Below are 25,028 nucleotides of genomic sequence, written 5' to 3'. Positions count from 1 at the left end.
CAATTTCCTCAGCACCCTGGGGTGGAGAGCGTCTGGACCTGCTGATTTGAACCTGTCCAGCCCCACCAGAAGTTCCCTAACTTGGTCCTTCCTGACTCTGGGCTTGGCAGAACATCTCCTGAGTCCATCCTGAATCTCAGCAGGGGGAGTCCTGGTCCCTGCACAAAAAAATGGAGGCAAAGAAATGGTTAAAAAGGTCTGCCTTTTTCTCTGGTGCAACAACCAGATTGTCAAGCATATCCTGTAGGGGCTCCACATTACCTGGTGCTTTCTTCATACTCCCTATGTATTTAAAAAAGGAGTTTTTGTTGTCCTTGATGCTAGCCCTAGCTCCATATCTGCCTTAGCTTTCCTAACAGCCCCCCTACAAGCCCAAGCAATGAAGGTATAATCCTCTTTGGTGATAGCCCCACCTTCCACTGGGTGTATGCCTATTTTTTGGCTTTCAGGCATTCCTGAGTGCCTTTGGTGAGCCAGGGGGCCTTTTGAGCACTCTTGCCCCTTTTGATTCTCATTGGGACTGTCACGCCTTGGGCTTGGAGGATCGTCTCCTTAAGAAACGACCACTCATCTTGGACACCCATTTCCCCAACTCTCCAGGACCCCAGTGCCTCTCCTACCAATCTCCTTAACTCGTTGAAGTTGGCCCTCTTGAAGTCAAGAGCTGCTGCCTTGCTGCAGGCCCTTGACACCCTGTGCTGGATGGTGGATTCCAGTAGGCAATGATTGCTGTCGCCCAGGACCAGGTCCAGGAGGCCATTCCCGCTGGTGGGGTTGTGCACCTCCTGGGTTAGGTGGTGGTCCTGTATCTCAGCCAAGAACCTCCTGGAACGGTCCGACCTGGCTGACTGCTCCTCCCACCGGATGTCCGGGTAATTTAGATCACCCATGACAACTACATCCCTTGCCTTAAGTACCTCTGCAAGCTGGCCCGAGAATTCATGGTCCAGTTCTTCCCCTTGTTTGGGAGATCTGTAGTAGACCCCCACCATTAAGTCCCTTTCCCCACGACCCTCCTGTATCCTGACCCAGAGCACTTCAGCCTGCCCTCCCTCTGACCCCATCCTGTTAGTTGAGGACGTGTATTGCTCTTTGACATAGAGCGCCGCACCCCGCCTTTCCTCCCTGTTCTATCGCGCCTGTGTAGTCTGTAGCCCCTAATGTTGACCGCCCAGTCATGGGATGAATCCCACCAGGTTTCTGTGAGCCCTGTTATATAGATTTCATAGACATTAGGGCTGGAAGGGACCTCGGGAGATCATCGAGTCCAGCCCCCTGCCCAAAGGGCAGGAAGTCAGCTGGCGTCATAGGATCTCAGCAAGATAAGCATCCAATTTACTCTTGAACGTGTTCAATGTAGGTGCTTGAACCACCTCCGCTGGCAGACTGTTCCAGACCTTGGGGGCTCGGACAGGAAAGAAATTCTTCCTTATGTCCAGCCTGAAACGGTCTTGCAGGAGTTTGTGACCATTCGACCTCGTCATCCCTTGGGGCGCTCTGGTGAACAGACGTTCCCCCAGATCCTGGTGGTCACCCCTGATAAACTTACAGGTGGCCATCAGATCACCCCTGAGCCTGCGCTTTTCCAGGCTAAAGAGTCCCGTGGCTCTCAGCCTGTCATCGTAAGATGTGTTTTCCTGACCTCTGATCATGCGCGTGGCTCTCCTCTGGACTCTCTCAAGCTTCTCCACATCCTTTTTGAATTGTGGAGCCCAAAACTGGACGCAGTACTCCAGCTGCGGCCTCACCAAGGCCGAGTACAAGGGGAGAATGACGTCCCGGGATTTGCTCGAGAAGCATCTATGGATGCAAGCCAGCATTTTGGTCGCTTTATTAGCCGCAGCATCGCATGGCAGGCTCATGTTCATCTTGTGGTCAATGATGGCCCCCAAGTCTTTTTCTTCTGTAGTGCTAACCAACGTAGCACTGCTGAGCCTATAAGGGTGCTGCAGGTTTTTCCTCCCAAGGTGGAGAACCTTGCATTTATCGGTGTTAAACACCATGAGGTTCTCATCTGCCCATTTGCTGAGCTTGTCCAGGTCAGCCTGGATCACCCGCCTCTCTTCTGGCGTGGATGCTTTGCCCCAAAGTTTGGTGTCATCGGCGAACTTGGCCAGTCCAGTCCTGACTCCAGTGTCCACATCGTTAATGAAGATGTTGAACAGTATGGGTCCCAGGACAGAGCCTTGAGGGACCCCACTGGTCACAGGGCACCACGATGAGTGACTGCCATCAATCACAAGCCTCTGGGTCCGACCACGGAGCCAATTTCCCAGCCACCGGATCGTGGTGGAGCCAAGGCCGCAACTGGGCAGTTTGGCCAAGAGGTGATCATGGGATACCAGATCAAAAGCTTTTTTGAAGTCAAGGTATATGACATCAATCTGTTCTCCCTTGTCCAGGTGATAGGTCACCTGGTCATAGAAGGAAATGAGATTGGTCAAACAAGACCTACCCGCAACAAACCCGTGCTGGCTGTCCCTTAGGATGTTAGCCTGGGCCAGTCCCTCAAGGATGGCCTCCTTAATAAACTTTTCTAAGATCTTCCCCAGGATAGAAGTCAGGCTAATGGGCCTGTAGTTAGCCAGATCCACTCTCCTCCCTTTCTTGAAGATCGGCACCACATTGGCCTTCTTCCCGTCTTCGGGCACTACACCAGAGCGCCAGGAGTTTTCAAAGACCCGTGCCAGGGGCTGGGCTATGACGCTCGCCAGCTCCTTGAGTACCCTGGGGTGCAGGTTGTCAGGGCCGGCTGACTTGAAGGTATCCAGCTTCTCAAGGTGTTTCTTCACGAGGTCAGCATTGATGGGGGGCAGGGGATCCCCATCACCCGGATCTGCCTGTCCCATAGGAGGCATGGGCATCCCGTGGGACTGATGAAAGACTGACGCAAAGTACCTATTTAATAGGTTGGCTTTTTCCTGGGCGTCAGTTGTCAGTTGCCCCATCTGGTTTAGCAGGGGTCCAACATTGCTCTTGCTTTTCCTCCGGCTCCCCAGATATCTGAAAAAGGACTTTTTGTTGTCTTTGATGCTTGAAGCTAGTTGGAGTTCAGTGGCAGCCTTGGCTTTCCTGGTTTGCTCCCTGCAGGACCGGACCAGCGCGGAGTAATCCTCCTTGGAGGTGAATCCCATCCTCCATCCTTTGTAGGCTTTCCTTTTTAGCCGCAGGAGGTCCGCTAGGTCCCTGGAGAGCCAGGGGGGCTGCTGTGCCTTCTTGCTGCCTTTCCTCCGTGTTGGAATAGATTTAGCTTGTGCACTGAGGATCGCTTCCTTGAGAAGCAACCACTCTTCTTGAACTCCCATCTCCCTGGGGTCGTGGTCCCTGAGGGCCTGACCGACTAGCCTCTTGAGCTTATCAAAGTCGGCTTTTCTGAAGTCAAGGACTTCTGTGTTGCTGACTGACTTGCCAGCTTTACGGCGGATGGTGAAGGTGATCAGCTCGTGGTTGCTGTCACCCAACTTCCCATCGATCACTAGGTCGCCGATTAGGTCGTCCCCCGTAGCCAGTACCAGGTCAAGCAGCGCTTTGCCTCTCATTGGCCCATGGACTTCTTGAGTCAGGTAGAGGTCATCCACGCACGAGAGAAAGCTTTGCACCCGCTCAGATTTAGCTGAGTGATCTTCCCACGAGATGTCCGGGTAATTGAAGTCACTCATGACAACCAAGGTCCTGGAGCAAGCGGCCTCAGTCAGTTCCCGGGCGAACTCCTGGTCAAGCTCGGGACTTTGAGTGGGAGGTCTGTAGTAGACTCCCCCCGTTGTGTCCCCTGTGCCGAATTCCCCACGAATTTTTACCCAGAGGGTCTCTGGCTGTCCATGCCGGTCGCCAACATCAGCTTGCAGGGACATGTAGCCTTCCTTCACATAGAGAGCTACACCCCCGCCCCTTTTGCCAACACGATCCCTCCTGTATAGGGTATGAGTTTGTATTAGCTATCCAGAGGGCGAGTTTCTTCTGCTTATTTCCCATGCTACAAGCATTAGTGTAGAGGAATTTAAGGCCCTGTATTGGTGCATGCACCCCTCCCCCCCCCCCGATTCTTTGGACTATCCGGACCCCTGTCACTTACCTGGGTACTCTGTGCATGTCACCTGTCTTGGTTGGGAGGTGTCCTCCTGTGGCCCCATCCCCCAGCGAAGCCAGTTTAAAGCTCACCATACAAGATCAGCCAACCTGGAAGAAAAGACACGCTTGCCTTTAGGGGAGAGATGTAGCCCATCCCTCCCAAGCATGTCCCCTGCTCAAAAGTGTCCAGGAACCTGAGACCTGCCTGGCCACACCAGCTCTGTAGCTGCCGGTTGACCTCACTGATGCAGGCCTTGTGTCACTGTCTGCGTCTGCTTACCAGGAGAATTGAGGAGAATATCACCTGTGCCCCTGTCTCCTTGAGCTTGGCCCCCAAGGCCTCAAAGTCCTTCATGATGCAGTCTGGGTTGCCCCTGGCCACGTCATTTGTACCCACATGGATGAGGACCATGGGGTACTGGTCCAAGGGTCAAATGTAGGCTGATTTCTGGTCTCAGGCTAAAAGTAAGCTTGAGTCTGAGAGCAAACAAGCTTGACCTTGTAAGGATTGTGAAGGATTTTCCTTCACTGAATCAAGAGTAGGTGTATATCTAAAAGATATGACGATCACAGGAAAGTAGACTTCACAAAGTCATCTAATCCAGACCGTGCTCAAGGCAGGACCATCCCTGACGAAACCATCCCAGCCAAGCATCTGACCAACCTGATCTTGACAACTTCCAGGGATGGAGATTTCACAACTTCTCCAGGTGCCTGTTTCAGCGCTTGACCACCCTCATAGTCAGAAATTTCCTCTTCATCTCCAACCTAAACATCCTCTGCTGCCACCTGAGCCCATTGCTTTCAGTTTTGTTCCTTGCAGCCACAGAGAAACGCCCATTTCTATCCTCTCCATGGGCGACTGGTGCCACCTTAGTCGGTGGGAGGGGGCGGGGACACACATGCTCCCTCCCGCCCCCAGGTAAAAACTTACCAACCAGTGAGTGGCTGTGGCGCTCCTGAAAGTGGCTTCAGCCTACATCTGGCACTCACGGGGGGGAGGCACCTGCCCCTTCCCCCCATCACCTAAGCAGGGAGCGGAGCCGGTCACAGGGTGGCCCCTGACACTCTCAGGGGGTGCACATGGATCCCTTATGCGTTGCCACTGATTCTCTCTATTATCATCTTTCAGCTATTTAAAGGCTGCTATCAAATCCCCCCTCAGATGCCTCTTCTCCAGACTCAAGAATCCTGGTTTTTCCAGCCTTTCCTCAACAGTCATGCTTCCCAGGCCTCTAATCGTTTTTGTTGCTCTCCACTGGACTCTTTACAACTGGTCCATAGGACCCTAGTGCTGACTAGAGTGGAATACTCCCTTCCCTTGGTTTTCAAGTGATGCTCTTGTTAGTGCGACTAAGTACGCTGTTGGCCTTTTTTGCCGTAGGAGCACACACTCAGCTCATTTTCAGTTTACAGGCCACCATAACTCCCTGGTCCTTTTCTGCAGGACTGGCATCCCAGCTCCAACCTGGCCCTGCTGTGGGGAGGGAGGGGGCGTGGCCCAGCCCCAGCCTGGCCCCATGGGAGAAAGGGGGTGTGGTCCAGTCCCATCCAGACCAGGAGTGGGGCATGGCCTGGTCTCATCCAGCAGTCGGGGTGGAGGGAGGGGACATGACCTGGCCCCAACTTGCTGTGTAGGGTTTGAGAATTTGGCAGTGGAGAAGGGTGACTGCATTTATTGCTACCTCTCCCTTGCCGCCAAATTTCTCAATCCGTGGGGAGATCTGCAGGCCCCGTTTGGCCTGTGGGCTGGAGGTTGAGCACCCCTGCTTTAGGCTGTTTGACTTCTTCCTTAGTGGGGGCCAACTGCGCTTGCCTTCTGTTAGGTACCCCTATTTGTGAAGACTGAAATGAAAAATACTTCAGCCTCCTCTGCACTATCTGTAACTAAACTGCCTTCTGCATTCTGTAAGGGACCTGTGCTTTCTATGAGCTTTCTCTTCCTCTTGACATGTGTAAAATCCCTTTTTATTGCCTTTTAGGTCTCTTGCCAGTTGCATCTCAGATCATGCTGTGGCCTTCCTAATTTTCTTCCTGCATGCCTGTGCAATACTCTTCCATAGTTATATGACCAAGTTTTGACTTTTTAATAAGATTCTTTTTTGACTTTCAGTTCATTGAAGAGATTGTTGTCCTGCTAGGTTGGTGTCTGGTTGCAATTTCCATTCTTCTGTTGCACTGGGATAACAATATATGTTCAAGTTCAAACAGTAATTAATCCTGGCAAGTTCTATGGCAGCCAGCACAAGAGAGCTTTTGGTTCATAGGATCAACCCTACTTTTTTCCCCATGGGTCCTTTCAAACAAGCAACAGCAGAGATACTCCAACCCACTTCCATCTTCTCCTACTGGAGACTGCAAATATGCCTATCGCATCCCACCTGCAATGGCATGAAAGGCAGCTAATAGAGCCAACAGAATTGCTACTAGGCCTTTCATCTATGGCAAGTTTAACTTTTCAGCTATGCTCGTGGGTGCATGCATACACAGTTTTAGGAATGTGCAACTAAAATGTGGCTACATATCATACACTGAAAGTATCCAGGTTGCTGGTCCTCGAGACTAATTTGGGGAAAAGACTTATGTACACACCTGCAAAATGAGTTTTGTCAGAATTCTGTCTCTCTCTGCAGTCACTGAGGCCTCTCATTTTTGTACAGTATGCAGCCCACTGAGTGGGTGCTCATCATATGAAGAAACCGTGCAACTTTCATTACTAGCAAAAAGCTGTTTCTATTAAAAATATTGTAATGCTCAAGTGATGTCAGGTTGGGAAGGACTAGTGCATGTGCTTTCTTCATTGATCAGAAACTGTCCTTGTGTTCCTTTGTTTCTAGGGATTTTAGCCATTGGGCTTATTAATGAAGCGCTAGATGAGGGAGACACCAAGAAGACCCTTCAGGCCTTACAGATCCCTGCAGCAAAACTGGAGGGTGTGACCCCAGAGGTCGCACAGCACTACCAGGACACGCTGCTACGAGCCAAGAGGGAGAAAGCCCAGGTGAGTACTGAGACATGTCTGTACAAGCGTGTGCAGGCCAGCACAGTCCGTCATGTGATTGTTTCAGCAGCACTGCTAAGTGTGCACATGCCATAGGAGTATGGGGCATGGTTGTGTTTACAGTGGGAACCATCTACATTAAAGAAACAGCAGTTTACAGCCACAAGCTGCATGTTTCTGAAAGCCTGTCAAGCTTGTCTCCCAACTATATAGTTGGTCCAGTAAAGGACCACGTGCCTCCATAAACCAAGGAAGCTACTGGAGGGGACACGGGTGTATTAGATGATTGTTTGCAGCTTTGGTCCTTGCTGCAGTTCAGTCTATACAGCAGTATAAACCACCCCCCTGCCCCACCAGTGGTCTGCGAGGCTATGCTGCAGTGGCCATTGGCTTCGACTGGGCAGCCAGCATTTCACATTTAGTATTCCATCGATTCTGTGCAAAATCACAAAAACCATCATTTTTCGTGGTAGTCTCGAAAACAGCGAAATTGTGATTCGAGTAGGTCTCTCGTGTATAAAAAGTGCAAGGTGGATTTGCCATTTTTTAAATCCCATATTTTCATGGGTTCTTAGAATAAGACCATGTGGGACCATTATGAATGTCAAGTCTGACCTCTGGCATAACGCAAGCAATAACATTTTACCCAATAGTTCGTTCCTGCATGTAGTCTGATAATGCTCGAGATGGCTGAACAAGAAAAGAGATCTGGTCTTGATTTAAATTCCTGCTACTGAGTGGATAGTTTAGCCTATCTCCTGGTGAACTATTCTGGAGGTAACTATTCTCAATATAAAATATGAATAGCAAATGAAAAGCTTGCTTTTTGAAATGTCCGGCCAGAGGATTTTGTTCTGTTTTTCCCTGCTAGATTGAAGAGTCTTCTAGTGTTAAATATTTTCTCCCTGTGGAGGTATATGTAGACCTGGATTAAATTTCCTCTTAGTTTATTTTTAATGAGCAGAATAGATTAAACTCCTTCAGTCTCAAGCAGGTTTTCTCACCCAATAAATAAATCATTCTCGTAGCCTCTTCTGGGGTATCTATTTCAACAAGATCATATGCAGAGGGAATGCAGCCTCCTTACTGCAACTTATTTCCCTGTTTACATACTTTTAAATATGCATTTTCTCCAAGGAACTTTTAAAGAACATTTGATTGCTTGACTTTATGGCTTGAAAGGGAAGCTGTGCCAGAATCAAGGTTGTCTGTACAGCTTGGGTTCAGCTACCTTGTGCATGTATAACTTGATCACATAAGTCTTTTCACAGGACCCAGGCCTTGGTTAGTGCACAGGCGTGATGGTGCTTAGGACATGAATCAGAGTTGTGTAATGAAGGGTGTGTGTAGAGTTCTAGGTTTGGAAGGAGCCTAAAGGTCATCTAGTGGAGCCCCTGCATGCATGTGGAAGCATCTCTCCTAGTTCGTCCTTGCCCATTGCTTATCTGGCCTCTTCTGGGAAACGTCCAGTGAGGGCATCCACCACTCCTACAAGCAGGGCTTTCTTCTGCCTCACGGCTCTGGCAACAAGGAAGTTTTTCCTGAGATCTAATTCCACTCTGGTGCAGTTTGAAGCTATTGCCTCATGTCTTTCCCTCTGCAGCAAGGGAGAAAAGTTGTTCTTCCTCCTCTTTATGGGGTCCTTTCAGATGTTTGCAGATTGCTGTTATGTCCCTGCTTAATGACCTTTTGCAAGCTTAGACAACATTTCCTTATACAGCTTGCCTTCTAACCCCTTTATGATTTTGATCACCCATCTCTGGACCCTCTCTAACATCCCCATGACCCCCTTAAAACGTGGGGCCCAGAACTGCAGGCAGAACCGCAGATGAAGCCTAACTAATGCAAAGTGAAGTGATACTATATCCTCCCATGCATCTTATACCCAATACTCCAGTTCTCCCATTGATGACACCCAAAATTGCATTTGCTCTGTGTGCAACTGCATCATATTGCTGACTCATTTTGAGTGTCTGATTCAATGTGAGTCACCATTTGGCATTTGCGGTTTTGGTTATTCTTCCCTAATCATAGCATCTGGCATTGTCTGCATTGAACTTCATCCCATTGTCTCTAGCCTAACTTTCCAGTGTATCAGGATCCTTCTGGAATATTTTCCTATCCACCAGGGTGTTTTCAGTCCTTCCCAATTTTGTCACCTGCAGATTTGCTCAGGAAACTATTCTGGCATCCAACTCATTAATAAATATGCTAAACAGCACCAGGCCTAGGACAGACCTCTGTGGGACCCCACCATACTGATCCACTTATAATGACCTTGCTTGAGGGTAGTGAGACAATTATCCATCCACCTTGTAGTAATTTTATGTAGTCTACTTTCTCCAGTTTCCTTATGAGATAGTCATGTGGGCCTTTATCAACCCTGTTACTAAAGTCTGAGTACACTGTGTCCATTGCATTCCCTTTATCCCCACCCAGCTAGTTACTTGGTCAGAGGAGAGCGGTTTGGTTTGGCGTAATTTGTTCTTTACAGGTCCATGCTAGTCGCTCGTGATCAGCCTTTCCTCCTCCAGATGCTTACTATTTGACTTTTTAATTTGCTTGTGTAACTTCCTGGGTAGTAAAGTCAGGCTGACCTGTTCGACATTCCCTGAGTCCTCCTTTTTGCCTTTTTAGAGGGGTATTTTTTGACTTTTTCACAGTCCTTCAGAGCTTTGTGCGTTTCTGTTGCGTTTTAAGGAAAATGATAATTCTGAATGCAGTGTGGGGTTAGGAAGCTGCTAATAAGCAATGCATGTGGCTATCCATCGACTGTTAAGGCTAAGGAGAAATACCAAATAGCTCCCTATGTAGCAAGCACCATCCACCTAAGTCCCAAACGACAAAATTGCATGTGATCATGTAATTGAAGACTATTAGAAATCAGAGAAATGTAGGGCTGGAAGGGACCTTCATCTCGCCAAATCCTGTGTCTGAGGCAGGATCACCCCTATCCAAACCATCTCAGACAAATCCATTCTCTAACCTATTAGCAAAACTACACAGTCAGCCCCAATACAACCCCAAGACATAACACCCTAACCTGACGCACAGAAAGCAGGGGGACCATAGCAGCCAACGTCCTGCCGCTGCAAAGGTTGTTAAAATACGCTCAAGATGTCCAAAGAAGAGGCCTTGTTCCTGTCTACAGAGGGAGGCAATGCCTTCCCCCTCTCCCCCGTCCATACCAGTTTGACCACAGGGTAAAATTCCTTCCTGACCCTAAAATTTGACTCCCTTGCAAGGGAGCCAGAGTAATTCTGGCAGCTCCTGACTTTTGAGGGCCTAATTTTGCAAACTTAATATTCTTTTGCTTTAGGTTTTTAATGTCAAATATAATTATGGATATGTGTGTACTTTTCATCTATAATAAAGAAAACAAAAGTTCAGGGAACCAATAGTTCAGTACAGATTTTGGGAAGGAGAGATTAGGTAAAACATGCTAATAAAAGCTGCTTTCTGATAGCCTCTCTTCTCTCAGTCACATATTTTTGTTGTCCCTTAACTCAGTGGGGGCCCTACCTTCTTGACAGGTGTGCTACAAATTAGTCCCCCCTGCCCCTCTGAGTATCCCTCTGGTCCCTTTCCCTTACCCAATCTTCTGCTCTGCTTTCTGCTCCCTGCCCTGAGCTCCCTGCCTGATCTGATGTTCTGCTGCCTGCCCCACTTGGGTCACCCATGCAGCCATTAGCCACCTGTGTTTTATCTGATGCTTGTATGGCTTATATTGTCAGAAGGAACCTGCTGTCCTTACTTGTCTGCAAACACCCTGATGTGCTTTGAGCACCAGCTAAATAACCAGGTGAAGGTAGGAAGAGGAAGCAGGTGCCCTGTCTTCTGGCTGGGGAAGGAGGAGGCATAGTTCTGTGTCGCTGTGTGCGCCTGCCTCGGGCAATCCTTTCCTTCTCTCTTCTCCTTGGGAAGAGGATATTAGACTTACCTGGTTTTGGTGACCTGAGGAAGAAATTTTCATTTTGCCCACCTCAGAGGCTGTCATCACCTCATTATCAGAGGTTGAATTGGGGTTAGCAGCGGTTCTACACACATTTTACCTGTGACATGGAGATGACTGACTGTTGTGCAAATTGCTCTTTACCACAGAGTAACTTCCTTTGGAGAGGCCCTGAGAGGGTTAAAATGTCCCAGGAACCGATTGTGCTGAAGCATTTCCTTTTGCTGAGTCAGTGTGAAATAATGAGCTCTTTTTAGTGCAGGCTGGGAGCTTGTGCCAGGCTGGGCTGGTAACTGCAGTTGGGGTGAAATTGCCTTTTTTAGGCATATGCTGAGCTTCAGGGCTCCACCCAGCTGCATTTGAAGTAATTTTAGAGATTGAGATATCAGTCCGCGATGACGTATAGCAGGAAAGTGGTGAATGTCTTCAACTAGCCACGATGCCCTGGCCAGTAATGACTGTACTTGAGACTGAGTAGAAATGTGGTCACAACGCTCATGAGCTGGTGGGCTGCAGGGTATGCATAGTGCTTACTTCCAGGCGACAAATAAGTATGGGAGTGTGTAGGAGAGGAGTAAAAAGCAAGCTCTGTTCTCGGAAGAGAGCTGAAGGCATCGGTTCCTTCAGTGCATGTGCCCAAAGCCCCCTGGTGCTGCATTAGCGGGGTGGGGGGCTTTCCCTGAAGTTGTGCTGATAGTCTGGATTGATTCTTAGGAGAGGCTGAAATTTGAAGCTTATTGGTTGCTTTTTACCAAAAGGACTAGAAAAGCCCTCCTCTTCCTTCACCTGGACGGCACCTCCTGTTTTCCTGATACACGCTGGCCTCTCAGCTGAATCTGCCCTTGGCAGATAGGTTGTTGTCTAGATGAAATGCACAAGTGTCTAGATTACTAAGCGTGGCCAGGTTTAAAGCTGTAGAATAAAACTTTACTAAAAGGGAAAATTTGGAAGGTGTGTAAAGAAGTGTTCCTTGTGAAACTGCCCTGAGACTCCCCTCCTAACCACCCCCTTCCCAGAAGGGACTTTTTAATTCTGGGTGGTTGTGGGGTTCTTCATACTGAGGTTGTGCCTTTCCTTTACTCTGTTTGCTGCACCAGGAAGGGCTTTTGGAGGAGGTGGGGGTGTTGGCTCTAATGTTGTTTTTTTGTTTTTAAAAGCTAGCAACAGGAAGCAAATTATGGATGAGGAGGGGCTGCTTGGCAGCTGCTGGGTCATTGTTCCTTGTGAAGGTGCTTTGGACCCTTTGTTAAACCGTAGGCCCCTCTCGGCCTCCTGCGCATAAACACAGCTGACTAGTTTTATTCAAAGCCTAGCCAGCATGGGCATGGCATGGTAAATACCCGATATGTGCCAGCCTGTTAAAACAGGGTTCCCATACTTAGCAGAAACTATGTTTAACTGCACTTCCAGCCAAAGATCGTCTGACACTTTGGCCTCCCAGTGTGGACATGGTCAAACTTATCTGAACTTTGTTCACCCTTTGGTTGTAAAGTCACAATTAATTTTCATGGTAAAATGGGAAGAAATGTTGTATGGGAAGAACAGCATCAAGGCTTTCAACTAGAAGGTACTGATTCAGTGGCTCAGTGCTCATGTCTGTGGTCTCTGCTTATCTGAGCTATGTACAGCGTGTAGCTTTGTGTCTCCCTCACCTTCCGCAGCTTTCTATTTCGAGGTGAGCCTGAGCTGTGGTTGTAGCAGCCTCTGCTGGTCACATGCACAAGAAATGTTAATTCTTGTGCTTCAGTGAAATGCAGAATATGTAAAGAAGAATGTGTCTTTTTCCCCTCTGTGCATGAAACGAAATACATGGATACTTGCCAACGGCACAGCTAACTTCACTAATCATAGTCCCTTAGATGCATAACTGGAGACATTGTTTGTTCATTTATTCCATTTTTGCTTCAGGACACTCGGGATGAGACAGCTGTGCTTTGGCTGGATGAAATTCAGGATGGGATTCATCGGGCCAACAAGGACACGGAGGAGGCACAGAAATGTAAGTTGTGCATTAAAGTTTCAATTAATCTTCATCAAAGAATAATGGAATCACAGAGAAGTGGGGCTGGAAGGAACTTCCAGAGGTCATCTAGGCGAACCCCAGTTTGAGGCAGAAATAGCCCTGTCCAAACCATCCTATGTGATCCATAATCTAAACTCTACATGAGATTACCTGTAGCCCTGACACAACACGGAATTAACACCCTAACCTGCCACTGGTAATGAAGGAGAACTACGGCAGCCAATGTCCTGCTTCTATGAAATTTTGTCAGTATATGCTCAAGAGATCCAGGAAGAGGGCCATGCCCCTCTCACTACAGAGGAAGGCAAACATGCCCAGTCCATACCAATCTGACCATGGGGTAAAATTCCTTCCTGACCCCAAATGTGGCAGTCCGCCTGACTCTGAGCGGAAGGCCAAGACCCTCTAGCCAGCAATCTCTGGCTTTGGTCCCAGGAGGAGCATTGGCACACTCCAGTCAACATCCCCAGCTTTGACTTAAGCCTTCCTCAGGCATTGCGTGTTGGCTAAAAAATACCCTGACACATGTAGCAGAAAGGCAGGGGGTGGTAGTCCTTACACTACTTAAAGAACAGATGAAGTTCAACATTGACCAGATGGACTTCAGCATTGATAAATGTAAAGTGCTCCATCTGGGGACAGACAATCCCCATCATACTTACAAGCTCGATGGTGCCAAACTGACTAGCACCATGACTGAAAGGGGCCAGGGGGTAATAACAGACCACAGTATGAGCATGATCCAGCAGCGGGATGCTGTAGCGAGCAGGGCAAACAATACGCTGGCAGGCATCAACCGATGCATCTCAAGCAAAACTAAGGAAGTGATTCTTCTGCTGTACACAGCATTGTTGAGGCCACAGCTGGAGTACTGCATCCAGTTCTGGGTGCTGCACTTCAACAAGGACTTGGAAAAGCTTCGCAGTCCAGAGAAGGGCCACCCATATGATCAGAGGCTTGCACAGCAAGTCATATGAGGAAAGGCTGAGGGATCTGGGACTCTTCAGCCTGAAAAAGAAGGCTGAGAGGGGACTTGGTAGCAACTTACTGCTATATCAGGGGAATATGTCAAGGGCTTGGCGAACAAGTGTTCACCAGGGCTCCTTTGGGAAAAACCAGGAGTAATGGCCGTAAACTCCTGCAAGACCTTTTCAGGCTCAACTTCAGGAAAAACTTCTTCATGGTCAGGGTGTCCAGACTGTGTAATAAACTCTCTCCAGAGGTGTTGCATTGCCTACCCTGGAAATCTTCAAGCGGAGACTGGACGGTTATGTTGCTGGGGGTCACCTCACCCCAGCTGTCTTTCCTGCTTAGTGCAGGGGGCTGCACCTGATGGTTTTCCAAGGTTCCTTCCAGCCCCTGACAGTCTATGAAACAGGGCTGTTAGTGTCGGGGTAGCAGTACAGGCCCTTGGAAGCGTGCTGGACATTAAGTAAGTAGACTTAGAACAACAGTTATAGTGAGGATGGCCCTTCAGTTATTAACCAATTACTTAATATATTTCCTTTTTCCTCATTATTCTCTGTCACCTTCTGGTTATATTCCAACACCCAGTCTTGTATCCATATCCACTGTAGCACATTGGATATCTAGATCTCTTCCCTGAGGTTGCAGCTAATTCATTATTATCTGCATTATTAGTGACTGTGAGCTGATCACCTTTACTATCCATTGCAAAGCTGGCAAGTCAGTCAGCAATGCAGAAGTCCTTGACTTCAGGAAAGCTGACTTTGACAAGCTCAGGAGGCTCATTGTTGAGGTCCTAAGGGACCACGACTCCACAGGAAGAAGAGTCCAAGAGGAGTGGCTGCTCTTCAAGGGAGCGATCCTGACAGCACAAGGGATGGCCATCCCATCTCGGAGGACGGGTAGCAAAAGGGCACAGCAACCCCCTTGGCTCAGCAGGGAACTTAAGGACTTCCTATGCCTCAAGAGAGAGACTTATAAAGGGTGGAAGTTTGGAGGTACCATCCAGGAGGAGTACTCGGCACTGGTCTGTACCTGCAAGAGGTGGATCAGGAGAGCCAAGGCTGCAACCGAGCTCCATGTGGCCACACATATCAAGGATAACAAAAAGTCCTTTTTCAGATATGTAGGGAGTCAGAAAAGAAGCAAGGGTAACATTGGACCCCTGCTGAACCAAACGGGACAGCTGATAACGACACTCAGGAAAAGGCCGTCTTCTCAATGGGTACTTTGTGTCAGTCTTTCGTCAGTCCAATGGGACTGCCCTGCCTAGCAAGATGCGGGACAGCCAGGAGGAGGGTGTATTTATACCCAGACTTGGTGTTGATCTAGTAAAGGATCACCTTGAGAGGCTGGACACCTTCAAGTCAGCTGGTCCTGACAGATTACACCCTAGAGTACTCAAGGAGATGGCAGATGACATAGCCCAACAATTGGCAGAAATATTCGAAAATTCGTGGCACTCAGGTGAAGTACCTGAAGACTGGAAGAAGGGCAGTGTGGTACCCATCTTCGAGAAAGGGCAGAAAGTTGATCCCGGGAATTACAGACCAATCAGCTTGACCTCAATTCCCGGTAAGATTCTGGAGAAAATGATCAAGGAGACCCTTCTGGATAAGCTGGCTGAGGGCAGCATCCTGAGGGACAGCCAGCACGGGTTTGTGGTGGGTAGGTCTTGCCTGACCAATCTCATCTTCTTCTATGACCAGGTGACATGTCACATGGACAAGGGAGAAGAGATTGATGTCATATATCTGGACTTTAAAAAAACTTTTTATCAGTTGTCCCACAACCTCCTCATGGAAAAAATGGCCAACTGTGGCCTCGGCTACACCACAGTCTGATGGCTGGGAAACTGGCTCCAAGGTCAGACCCAGAGAGTAGTAGTCAATGGTAGTGAATCATTATGGCGCTCCGTGACCAGTGGCATCCCCCGAGGCACTGTCCTTGGACCAGTTCTTTTTAACATCTTTATCAGCGATGTGGACATTGGTGTCAGAAGCGCACTGGCTACATTCACCGATGACACTAAACTTTGGGGTACAGCGTCCACACTGGAGGACAGGCTGGTGATCCAGGCTGACCTGGATAAAATTAGTTAGTGGGTGGATATAAACCTGGCAATGTTTAATACCGATAAATGTAAGGCACTCCACCTCGGGGGCGGGGGGGGAACCTGCAGCATTCTTATAGGCTCGGCAGTGCTACACTTGCTAGCACCACATCTGAAAGAGGCTTGGGGGTCATGATTGACCACAAGATGAACTTGAGCCACCAATACAATGTCACAGCTGGTAAAAGAAACCAAACTCTGGCTTGCATCCATGGATGCTTCTCAAGTAAATCCCAGGATGTCATCCTCCCACTGTACTTGGCCTTGGTGAGGCCACAGCTGGAGTACTGCATCCAGTTCTGGGCTCCGCAATTCGAGAAGGATGTGGAGAGGCTTGAGAGAGTCCAGAGGGAGAAACACATGCGTGATCAGAGGACAGGAGAACAGGCCTTATGAAGAGAGGCCAAAAACCATGAGACTTCAGTCTGGAAAAGTGCAGGCTCTGGGGGACCAGGTGGCCACCTATAAGTACATCAGGGGTGTGCATCAGGATCTGGGAGAATGTTTGTTCACCAGAGCGCCCCAAGGAAAAACAAGGACCAGTGGTCATAAACTTCTCCAAAACCTTTTTAGGCTGGACATAAGGAAAAATTTGTTTACTGTCCAGGCCCCCAAGACCTGGAGTAGACTGCTCCAGAGATGGTGCAGGCACCTACTCTGGACTCATTCGAGAAACGCTGGGATCCTTTGACCTCAGCTGGCTTCCTGCCTCTGAGGCAGGAGGCTGGACTGGATGATCTTTGAGGTCCTTTCCAGCCCTAAAGTCTAAAAATCTGTATGTGTATACAGGCATGGTTAAAATCAAAAGTTTGTCTTCCTGTGCAGATAACCTTGTATATACTTAGAATCATAGAAAATGAGGGTTGGAAGGGACTTTAGGAGATCACATCTAGACCAGCCGCAACTACATCTTCCATAGTTTCATAGAAGTAGGGTCGGAGAGGACCTGAGCAGATCATCTAGTCTGGCCCCCTACCCTGGGTAGGAATGAACATAGGACTCCTATGATCCCTACTAAGTTTAAGCTCAAATCACCCTATCTAGGTAATTATCCAGCCTCCTTTTAAAGACCCCCAGGGTAGGAGGCAGCACCACTTCCCTTGGGTGCTGGTTCCAGATCCTGGCCGCCCTGACTGTGAAGTAGCGCCTCCTGATGTCTAGCCTGAACTTAATTTCAGTTTACTTATGGCCATTGTTCCTTGTTACTCCAGGAGGTGCTCAGGGGAACAGGGTCTCACCCATTGCCCGCTGGTCCCCCCGGTAAGTTTATATACAGTCACTAGATCCCCCCTCAGCCTTCTCTTGTGGAGGCTGAACAAGTTCAGGTCTCATAGCCTCTCCTTGTAGGGCCTGCCCTGCTGCCCCCGATCATGCGGGTGGCTTCCTCTGGACCCTCTCCATGATGTCCACATCCCTCCTGAAGTGCAGCGCCCAGAACTGGACGCAGTACTCCAGCTGCGGCCGGACCAGTGCTGCATAGAGGGGGAGGATCACCTCCCTGGACCTGCTCGAGATGCATCTGTGGATGCATGACAAGTTGCCGTTAGCTTTACTGATAGTGTCCTCGCATTGGCGGCCCATGTTCATTTTGGAATCGATAATGACTCCAAGATCCTTTTCTGCCACTGTGCTTTCAAGAAAGGAGTTCCCTGGGCTGTAGGCATGCTGCTGGTTCTTACTGCCCAACTGCAGTACTCTGCACTTGTCAGTGTTGAATCCCATCCTATTCACGTTTGTCCACCCCGTACCCTGTCCAGGTCCAGCTGTATCCTGTCCCTCCCTTCTAGCATGCCCACCTCGCCCCAAATCTTAGTATCATCAGTGAATTTAAACAGGGTGCTTTTCACCCCCTCATCCAAATCACTGATAAAGAAATTGAACAGTACGAGCCTGAGGACTGAGCCCTGGAGGACTCCACTGGCCACATCCCTCCAGGTCAAAAATGACCCATCCACCACCACGCTCTGAGTGCAGCCCCCTAGCCAGTTCTTTTGGCCCAATCCTCCAGTTTGTCTAGGTCACTCTGAATCCTAGCCCTACCATTCAGCATATCTACTACACCCCACGGCAAACTTGCTGAGGGTGCAATTCATCCCATCTTCCAGGTCATTGCTGAAGATACTGAACAGGACAGGCCCCAGGACCGACCCCTGGGGCACTCCACTTGATACCAGCTGACAGGTAGACAGTGAGTCATTGATAACTACCGTCTGAGGTTGAGGATCCAGCTAGTTTTCTATCCACCTTACAGTCCATTCATCCAACCCTGTACTTCCTTAGCTTGCTTGCAGGAATGTTCCGGGAGACCATATCAAAAGCCTTGCTGAAGTCAAAATATACTTACTTACAGTGAATTCATTCTGCCAGTCTTTTACCTAATTGCTGAGTTTTATCAGATGCTTTGGGAATTCCTAAGTTAAATTGTTTCATATGTTAATGGTCTTCACCTTTGTCATTTCCACACAGCTTTCAGATTGCTTAAAAAATACCTTGAATGCTAAACCTTGCACTATTTGCTGGGGCACCTCCCTGTTTACCTCCTTTCACCCTCTGGAAATGTTGGTAGATTCCTGCTCTTGGCTTTCTGTCTCAATACTTTTTTGTTGTTGTTGTTAGTAGGATTTTTCTTCTCACTTTGTGTTTTTAAATTTTCTTATTGGTCTTTTGTAGCAAATGATGTGAAAAAGCCTTTTGAAGTTCTGCTTGCCAGTTTTCCTTCATTTGCCACGTTAGCTTTGTGAGGCAAGTGGGAGTTCTGTTAATTTAGGGAGTATTAAATTATCAAGATCTTTCAATTGCCTATTATTTCTCCAGATTCTTTTCAGTCTTTCATTCTTGATAGTGTTTGCCATGCAGACTGGTCGGCCTTCCTTGTACTGAAATCTAAGACACAGTACTGGAGCCTTTTATCCTCCGTGTGGTCTTGGGCCCCATTCCCCACCCATTAGTAGGTTCCCTTTTTCTCAGTGCTCTTTCTGTCTGTAATCTGGTTAAAAAATATTTATTAGAAATTAAAGAAACAGAGGAAGTATAATTATGTTTTCATTATAATGGTATTGAACATTTTCAGAGATGGTCAATGAGCCACTTGGGTTCTTTCTTCAGACACGGGAACCTGAAAGTTCAGTGTTCCCTGCCAGTGGCTCTGAAGCACAGCGGAGTGCATTTCCCTACCGTGGTGACACAGCATCATTTGTGCTTCTGCGGTTCAGGGTGTTTGGTGCAGTAGGCATGGACCTCCCAGTTCCCTAGTCTCAAAAGTGACCTTGGACTTGGGTTGTGTGCATTTCCTTGCTCCGTTTCCATTTTGTCTTTTAAATGTTGCACAGAAGCAAGAGCTGTAAAAAATTGAACTATCTGGTGTGAATGTTCAGAACAAGGAGTTTAATGTGCATTTCCTAAATCCTTTTAGTAGATGGTGATGGATTTCCCTTTTAAACCAATATTCTTTGGCCAAGGTCTTTTTCTGCAAATTCTGTATGCAAAAAGCTCTAGGACTTTATCTAGAGCGCAGTTCACCTCATCTTTTGTTCCCATTAGTACCATGGGAACAAAATAGGTTGCTCTACCTGTTAGAACTGTCTAAACAGCTGCTTTGCCAGGGTAGCAGCTTGAAGGTAATAACAAGGAATGTTCAGTCTAAGGGAAGCCGGTGCTTCTGCGCCCAACTTGCAGTCAGTCTGTTTCTTTCCAGCAGATTGTAGACTAGCTACGAGAAATCCTTTGCATACTACTTTGCATAATTAAGAAACAGTTTAACCAGATTAAAAAAGGGATTGGGCAGATTCTTGGAGGAAAGGTGCATCAGTAGCTATTGAGTGCAGGAGTTAAGGGCATGGCCTTTGAATTAGAACTTCCTAGACCTTAAATCCTGGAGACTGCAAGTGGGAGAGGAACTGTGGAAAAAAAAACCCTAGTTTTACCCTGTTCACTCTCCGTTTTAGTATCTGCTCTTTGCCCCTGTGTGACACAGGAGAGTGGGCAAGAGGGACCTACAGTCTGACCCAGTAAATGATTCTTGTGTTCTTAAATTGGCTTTGTTTGGGCATGGATTGAGTCATGTGATGCTTGCCCATAAACTAAATGTTAACCCAACACACTCAGTTTTGTCTTGCAATTGCAGTTTCAGTGTAACTATCTGTAGACCACGGCTTCTCTTAGTGAACTGAGAATCACATAGATAAACTGGACAGAGTGGAATGAAAGTAAAATATCTGTGAACAGTCATGCTCCTGTAAGATACTCTGTTATTACAGATGTGACCCCAAAGTCCATCATCCTCCACCCCTGAATATGCAGTCACAGTTACTTTTCCTCACCGTGTGGCCCAGTGTTTGGTGTCGAACACTGAATCCCTGCATGCAGGTAACTCGTTTTTCTGTGTATTACGGAAGTTTCTTTAGGAATTCTGGCCATTAATGAAGCAGTGGACCATGGTGATGTTAGCCAAACCCTCAGTGCCCTGCGCTCACCTGATGTTGGGCTTTATGGAGTCACTCCAGAGTGTGCTGAGACGTACCAGCGAGAGTTGGCAGAAGCGAAGAAGAAGAAAATGGCAGCAGGTGAATTATGGGAATCCTAAATGGAAAACTAGCTGAGAGACAACAGATTAAACGACATGAGGGAATGGAGAGCAGGGGCCAGAGAACTAAGTCTGTCTGAAATGGTGTATTTGATGTAGGGAAGCATTTATGTCGTTTGGGTGGAAGCATTGTATGGAAGACATGGGATATATTAATATAGGGGTGGGCAGTTATTTGGGCCTGAGGGCCACATAGGGAGCTGTCATGAGCTGTTGCACTGCCGGGGCTGGGGGCCAGGTGTCGAGCCGAGAGCCCTGATCTACTTCCAGCGCATCCCTGCCCGGTGGCGGGGTATGAGGAGGGCATATGCATATATATGTGTGGGCGGGGGGCTGCCTGGGTGCTAAGTGCTAGAAGCCAGCCAGGGGTGAGGGCGGGTGTGGGGCACGTGCATCAGCATGGTGTTCAGCCCTGCCTGCTCCTGCCTGGGGCAGCCCCTGCCACGCCTGGCCCCAGCCAGCATGCAGCTTCTGGTGGGGCTGTTCCTGATGCAGCTGCAGCCAGCTGGGTGCTCCCTTGCTTCCCTCACCTCCAGCAAGGGCTCCTCCTGCTCCTGCCCCTGCCCCTGCCCCTGCCCCTGCCGCTGGTCTGACCAGGGAGGGGGAGCTTTGGCTGAGCAGCTCCTGCTCCAGCTGCCTTCCACCCACTCCACCCTCGTGCAGGTGGCTGCTCATTGCACAGGGCCAGTGGAGCGGGTGGAAGGTAGCTGGGAGCTAGAGCCAGAAGCTGAAGTAGGACCTGCCCCTCCCCAACACGCGCACACACCCACACCACTCTGCATGTGGGGTAGGAGGAGGAGCCACAGCTGCAGGCTAGGGAAGCAGAAGAGCACCCCACCTGCTGCAGCTGCACTGGGAACAGCTCTGCTGGAAGCTGCTTGCGTGCTGGTTGGGGCCTGGGCCAGCAGGCGCAGGCTGGAGCATGGCACGGGCTGCCCCAACAGAAGCGTGCGGGGCTTGGCCCCAGGCAGAGCTCTGCAGGGACAGCTGTGGGCTGTGCAGTCAGTTGGCCAGCCAGATCTGGCCTGAGGGCCATATTTTGCCCACCCCTGTGCTAGTATCATTCTGCTTAGCACTTATTGGGCCATAGATGGAGTACCAAGCCCAGTCCGGGGACTGCCATTTTAAGAAGAATGTAGAAAAACTTTAGAGAATTCAGGAGCAAGCAGCAAAGGTGATAAAGGGATTGAAAAGCAAGCTGTATGTTTTAGTTGGGAGAAAAGTGATTGGGGCAGGATTGTGTATGTGGAAGGGGCAGGGGGTATTGAGATGCTGTCATAAAGCCTTGTTCTCCCATGGCAGAGGGGGTAGGATGCATGTAAGTTGATTAGTTGACCCCTCTTCACTTCTAGTACATATTAGGTTAGGTGGCAGTCATAGGAGTTCAGTGAAATCTCAAGGGAACATTATCTTTTGTTCATCTATTTGGAGGGAATAGACATTTACGTATTTAAATAGTTGTTTTGACTTTCTAGTTTAATGTTGGCTGTTTGCTGGAAGGCTGTCTCTCTCCTTGAGCCTTACACTTCTGTTTCTTTTAGGGGACAATGCTAGTGAGTGGGTGAAGCACTGGGTGAGAGGCGGCTACCATTATTACCATAACCTGCGAAGCAGAGATGGAGCATGGGATGAACCTTCAGGATTTGTACACAACAGCACACAGCTCTCCCGAGAGGAGATACAGGTAGGAGGATAAAATGTTCCCTTTTTTTGAAAAATAAGGTCCTTTAGGGTGTGGACAAGTGTACGTTTGTAGTGGCTTCAAAAGAGGAGGGGAGGCTGCTTCTGTAGGGTACAGCAGCTCTTGTGCTGTAACTGTTGCATTTCTGTGATGCTGTAGGGACCCCGATGAGCTAAATTGCCCCAACATTGACTCTGGATGGAGCATTTAGTGCTGCTGTGGGCTCATGCACTGCCACAGCTGCTGTTTGGTCCGAGTAGTAAGAGCTCTCCCATCCCTTTGAAGCTACTACCTGGGTACCTTTGTCCATGCTCCTGGCTGCCCACATGGGCAGTTCTCCCTCACAGTGCTGGAACAGTTCATGCTAAAGTCAAAATGGACTGGCTGTAGCTGGCTGTGAGATGATGCTTATCTAAAAATAACCCAAACCCGATGCTTTGCTTGTTGTCTCCTCACTCTGTTCTGGTTTCCCTTTTGTAATTTGTACTGTGGCTTCCTCCTGCCCCACTGGATCCAGAGCACCATCTCTGGGGTTACTGCTGCTTACAACCGAGAGCAGCTCTGGCTGGCCAATGAGAGTCTGATCACCAAGCTGCAGGCTTGTTGTCGTGGATACCTTGTTCGGCAGGAATTCAACTCAAGATTGAGTTTCTTGAAGAAGCAAGTCCCCGCAATCACTTGCATCCAGGTAATGAAAGTCCCACATCTCTGCATGACTTCTTTTGCATCCCTTCTACATGTGCTGGGATATGTGCTGGACTATTACTTCTTGCTTGTTAGGTGGAGGTAAGCTAAGGCCTAAATGTGTTCCTTATCCAAACAGTACATGCATTTCAAACAGTAAAATTGTACCTTTCACAGTAAATGATAATTGAACTCCTCTGACCCTCTGCCTCATCCATACCCCAGTGTCTGCAGCAAAATGTCTGCCTCAAGGTTAATAAAAATGAGCAGTTTCTCTTTCAAGTAGCTTCACATCCTCTTCCACAGGCCCCTTCAGGTGGAAACACCTTTCCTAACTCTGCCTGCTCAGTCACTTTTCTGTCTTCCTTCTAGAGGCCCATCTCTATCTACCACGAGACCCATAATAAAGTCCCTAATGATGGCAAATAGTGTAGCCTCAGTATTTAACAAGGGGTCAGAGGTGACCTTGGGGAAAGCTGAGCCACTCAGCAGAGGTGGGAATTGTAGATGCACCTTTTCTACCACCCTACAATGTAACCACTTTCTTTGATCTCAGTCTCAGTGGCGTGGCTACAAGCAGCGGAAGGCATACCAAGATCGCTTGGGGTATTTGCAAGCGCACAAGGACCAAGTAGTGAAGGTACGGCTTTCTGGGAAGCGTCTGCTGCTAAAGACATTGTAATTAGTGATGGAAAATAGCTTTTGGTCATAACCCTTCCTAGAGGCCAGGGCAGAGTTATTTTCTTCCATGGGTTATGTTTTGTTTCTAGTTCTTTGTCTAGTCACCTCTTAAGTTGCTGTAAAACTTCTTCCTCTTTCAATCTTATGGACTGTCTGGAAGTCTGTCCTTGTGTTTATCTTGAATTCTTGTCTAAATTTAATCCTGCTGTTCCTATTATACTCCCCCAACCCTTGCTTGCTGTCCTAAATATCTGCATCACTGATTCTCAGCCAGAGTGCTGTGGCACCCTGGGGTGCCTTGGGATTCTTTCAAGGATGCTATGGGATACTACACAGTGTTGTTAGCAGTTAGATGTGCAAACATGATTCACAGGATTAAACCCAAAGATTTCAGACAGGAACCCACAAGTCAGAAACATTCTGACCTGTTGTGGTCTTTCTGAGTTCTTTGCAACAGAAGACTTCTGCTGTTACTTTTCTGTAGTAAAAAACCCCAAACAACTGAAAATTAAAAGCTGACATTTTTTGAGGTGTGTCTTAAGTCTAATGAAGTTGAGAGCCACTGGTTCTTGGAATCCAGGCACTTCTGGGTTTGTAGAAAGTTGGATTTGTCTCCCTTCATTGCCGTCTGTAATCTAAGGCCTGTCTATGCCACCTGGAACAGCTGTTCCCATACATGTGTAGACACGCTCTATGGAATCCCTCTGCAGCTGCTCTTAAGACCTGTCTCCAAAGCCTTAGTCGTGGCTGTTGGGTCTGACTGTGGAGCAGCCTCATCAAGTTTTGAGTGTCCAGGTGGAAGCAGGCTGTGCCACCACCCTGTTGTAGACAAGCCCTTCACCAAAATGATTTTTTTTCTCAAGTTTTTCATAAGTCTGTCCTTTTGATCATTCCTACCATGTTCCTCTAAACTCCTGGTGATTATTGTTCAGTATCTTTGTAGTAGTGAAATTCCTACAAGACCCTGTTGTGGAGTAAAGACTGTCTCTGACTGTTTTCTTTCCCATAGATTCAGTCAATGACCAGGATGTATCAAGCCAGAAAGCGGTACAGGAATCGGTTGCAGTATTTCAAAGACCATGTAAGATCCTTTCTCTGCTATACTAGTTAAATACAAATTTTCTGTATTTTTACAATGAATGAATTGATGTGCGATTTTTTTTTTTTTTCCTCGTTCTAGATAAACGATGTTATAAAAATCCAGGCTTTCATCCGCGCAAATAAAGCACGAGATGACTACAAAACTCTCAGTAAGTATTGCCATGGGAATATACCTG

General features: G+C 48.2%; 1 protein-coding gene across 1 annotated transcript in view; it reads left to right on the top strand.

Moving 5' to 3' along the window:
• The window catches only part of IQGAP1 (IQ motif containing GTPase activating protein 1), a 149,798-nt gene that overhangs the window by 80,439 nt on the left and 44,331 nt on the right, over positions 1-25,028 (top strand). The window contains exons 15-22 of the mRNA XM_090029158.1: positions 6,906-7,069; positions 12,930-13,020; positions 20,518-20,685; positions 22,247-22,389; positions 22,904-23,074; positions 23,627-23,710; positions 24,761-24,832; positions 24,932-25,001. Of these exons, the coding sequence (XP_089885284.1) occupies positions 6,906-7,069; positions 12,930-13,020; positions 20,518-20,685; positions 22,247-22,389; positions 22,904-23,074; positions 23,627-23,710; positions 24,761-24,832; positions 24,932-25,001 (963 nt within the window). The remainder of the gene's footprint in view (positions 1-6,905; positions 7,070-12,929; positions 13,021-20,517; positions 20,686-22,246; positions 22,390-22,903; positions 23,075-23,626; positions 23,711-24,760; positions 24,833-24,931; positions 25,002-25,028) is intronic.

The sequence above is a fragment of the Crocodylus siamensis genome, chromosome 15 (assembly GCF_052110815.1).
Source record: "Crocodylus siamensis isolate JL-2025a chromosome 15, ASM5211081v1, whole genome shotgun sequence".
Lineage (NCBI taxonomy): Eukaryota > Metazoa > Chordata > Crocodylia > Crocodylidae > Crocodylus > Crocodylus siamensis.
The sequence above is the reverse complement of the archived record's forward strand: the minus strand, read 5'-3'. Positions and strand labels throughout refer to the sequence as shown.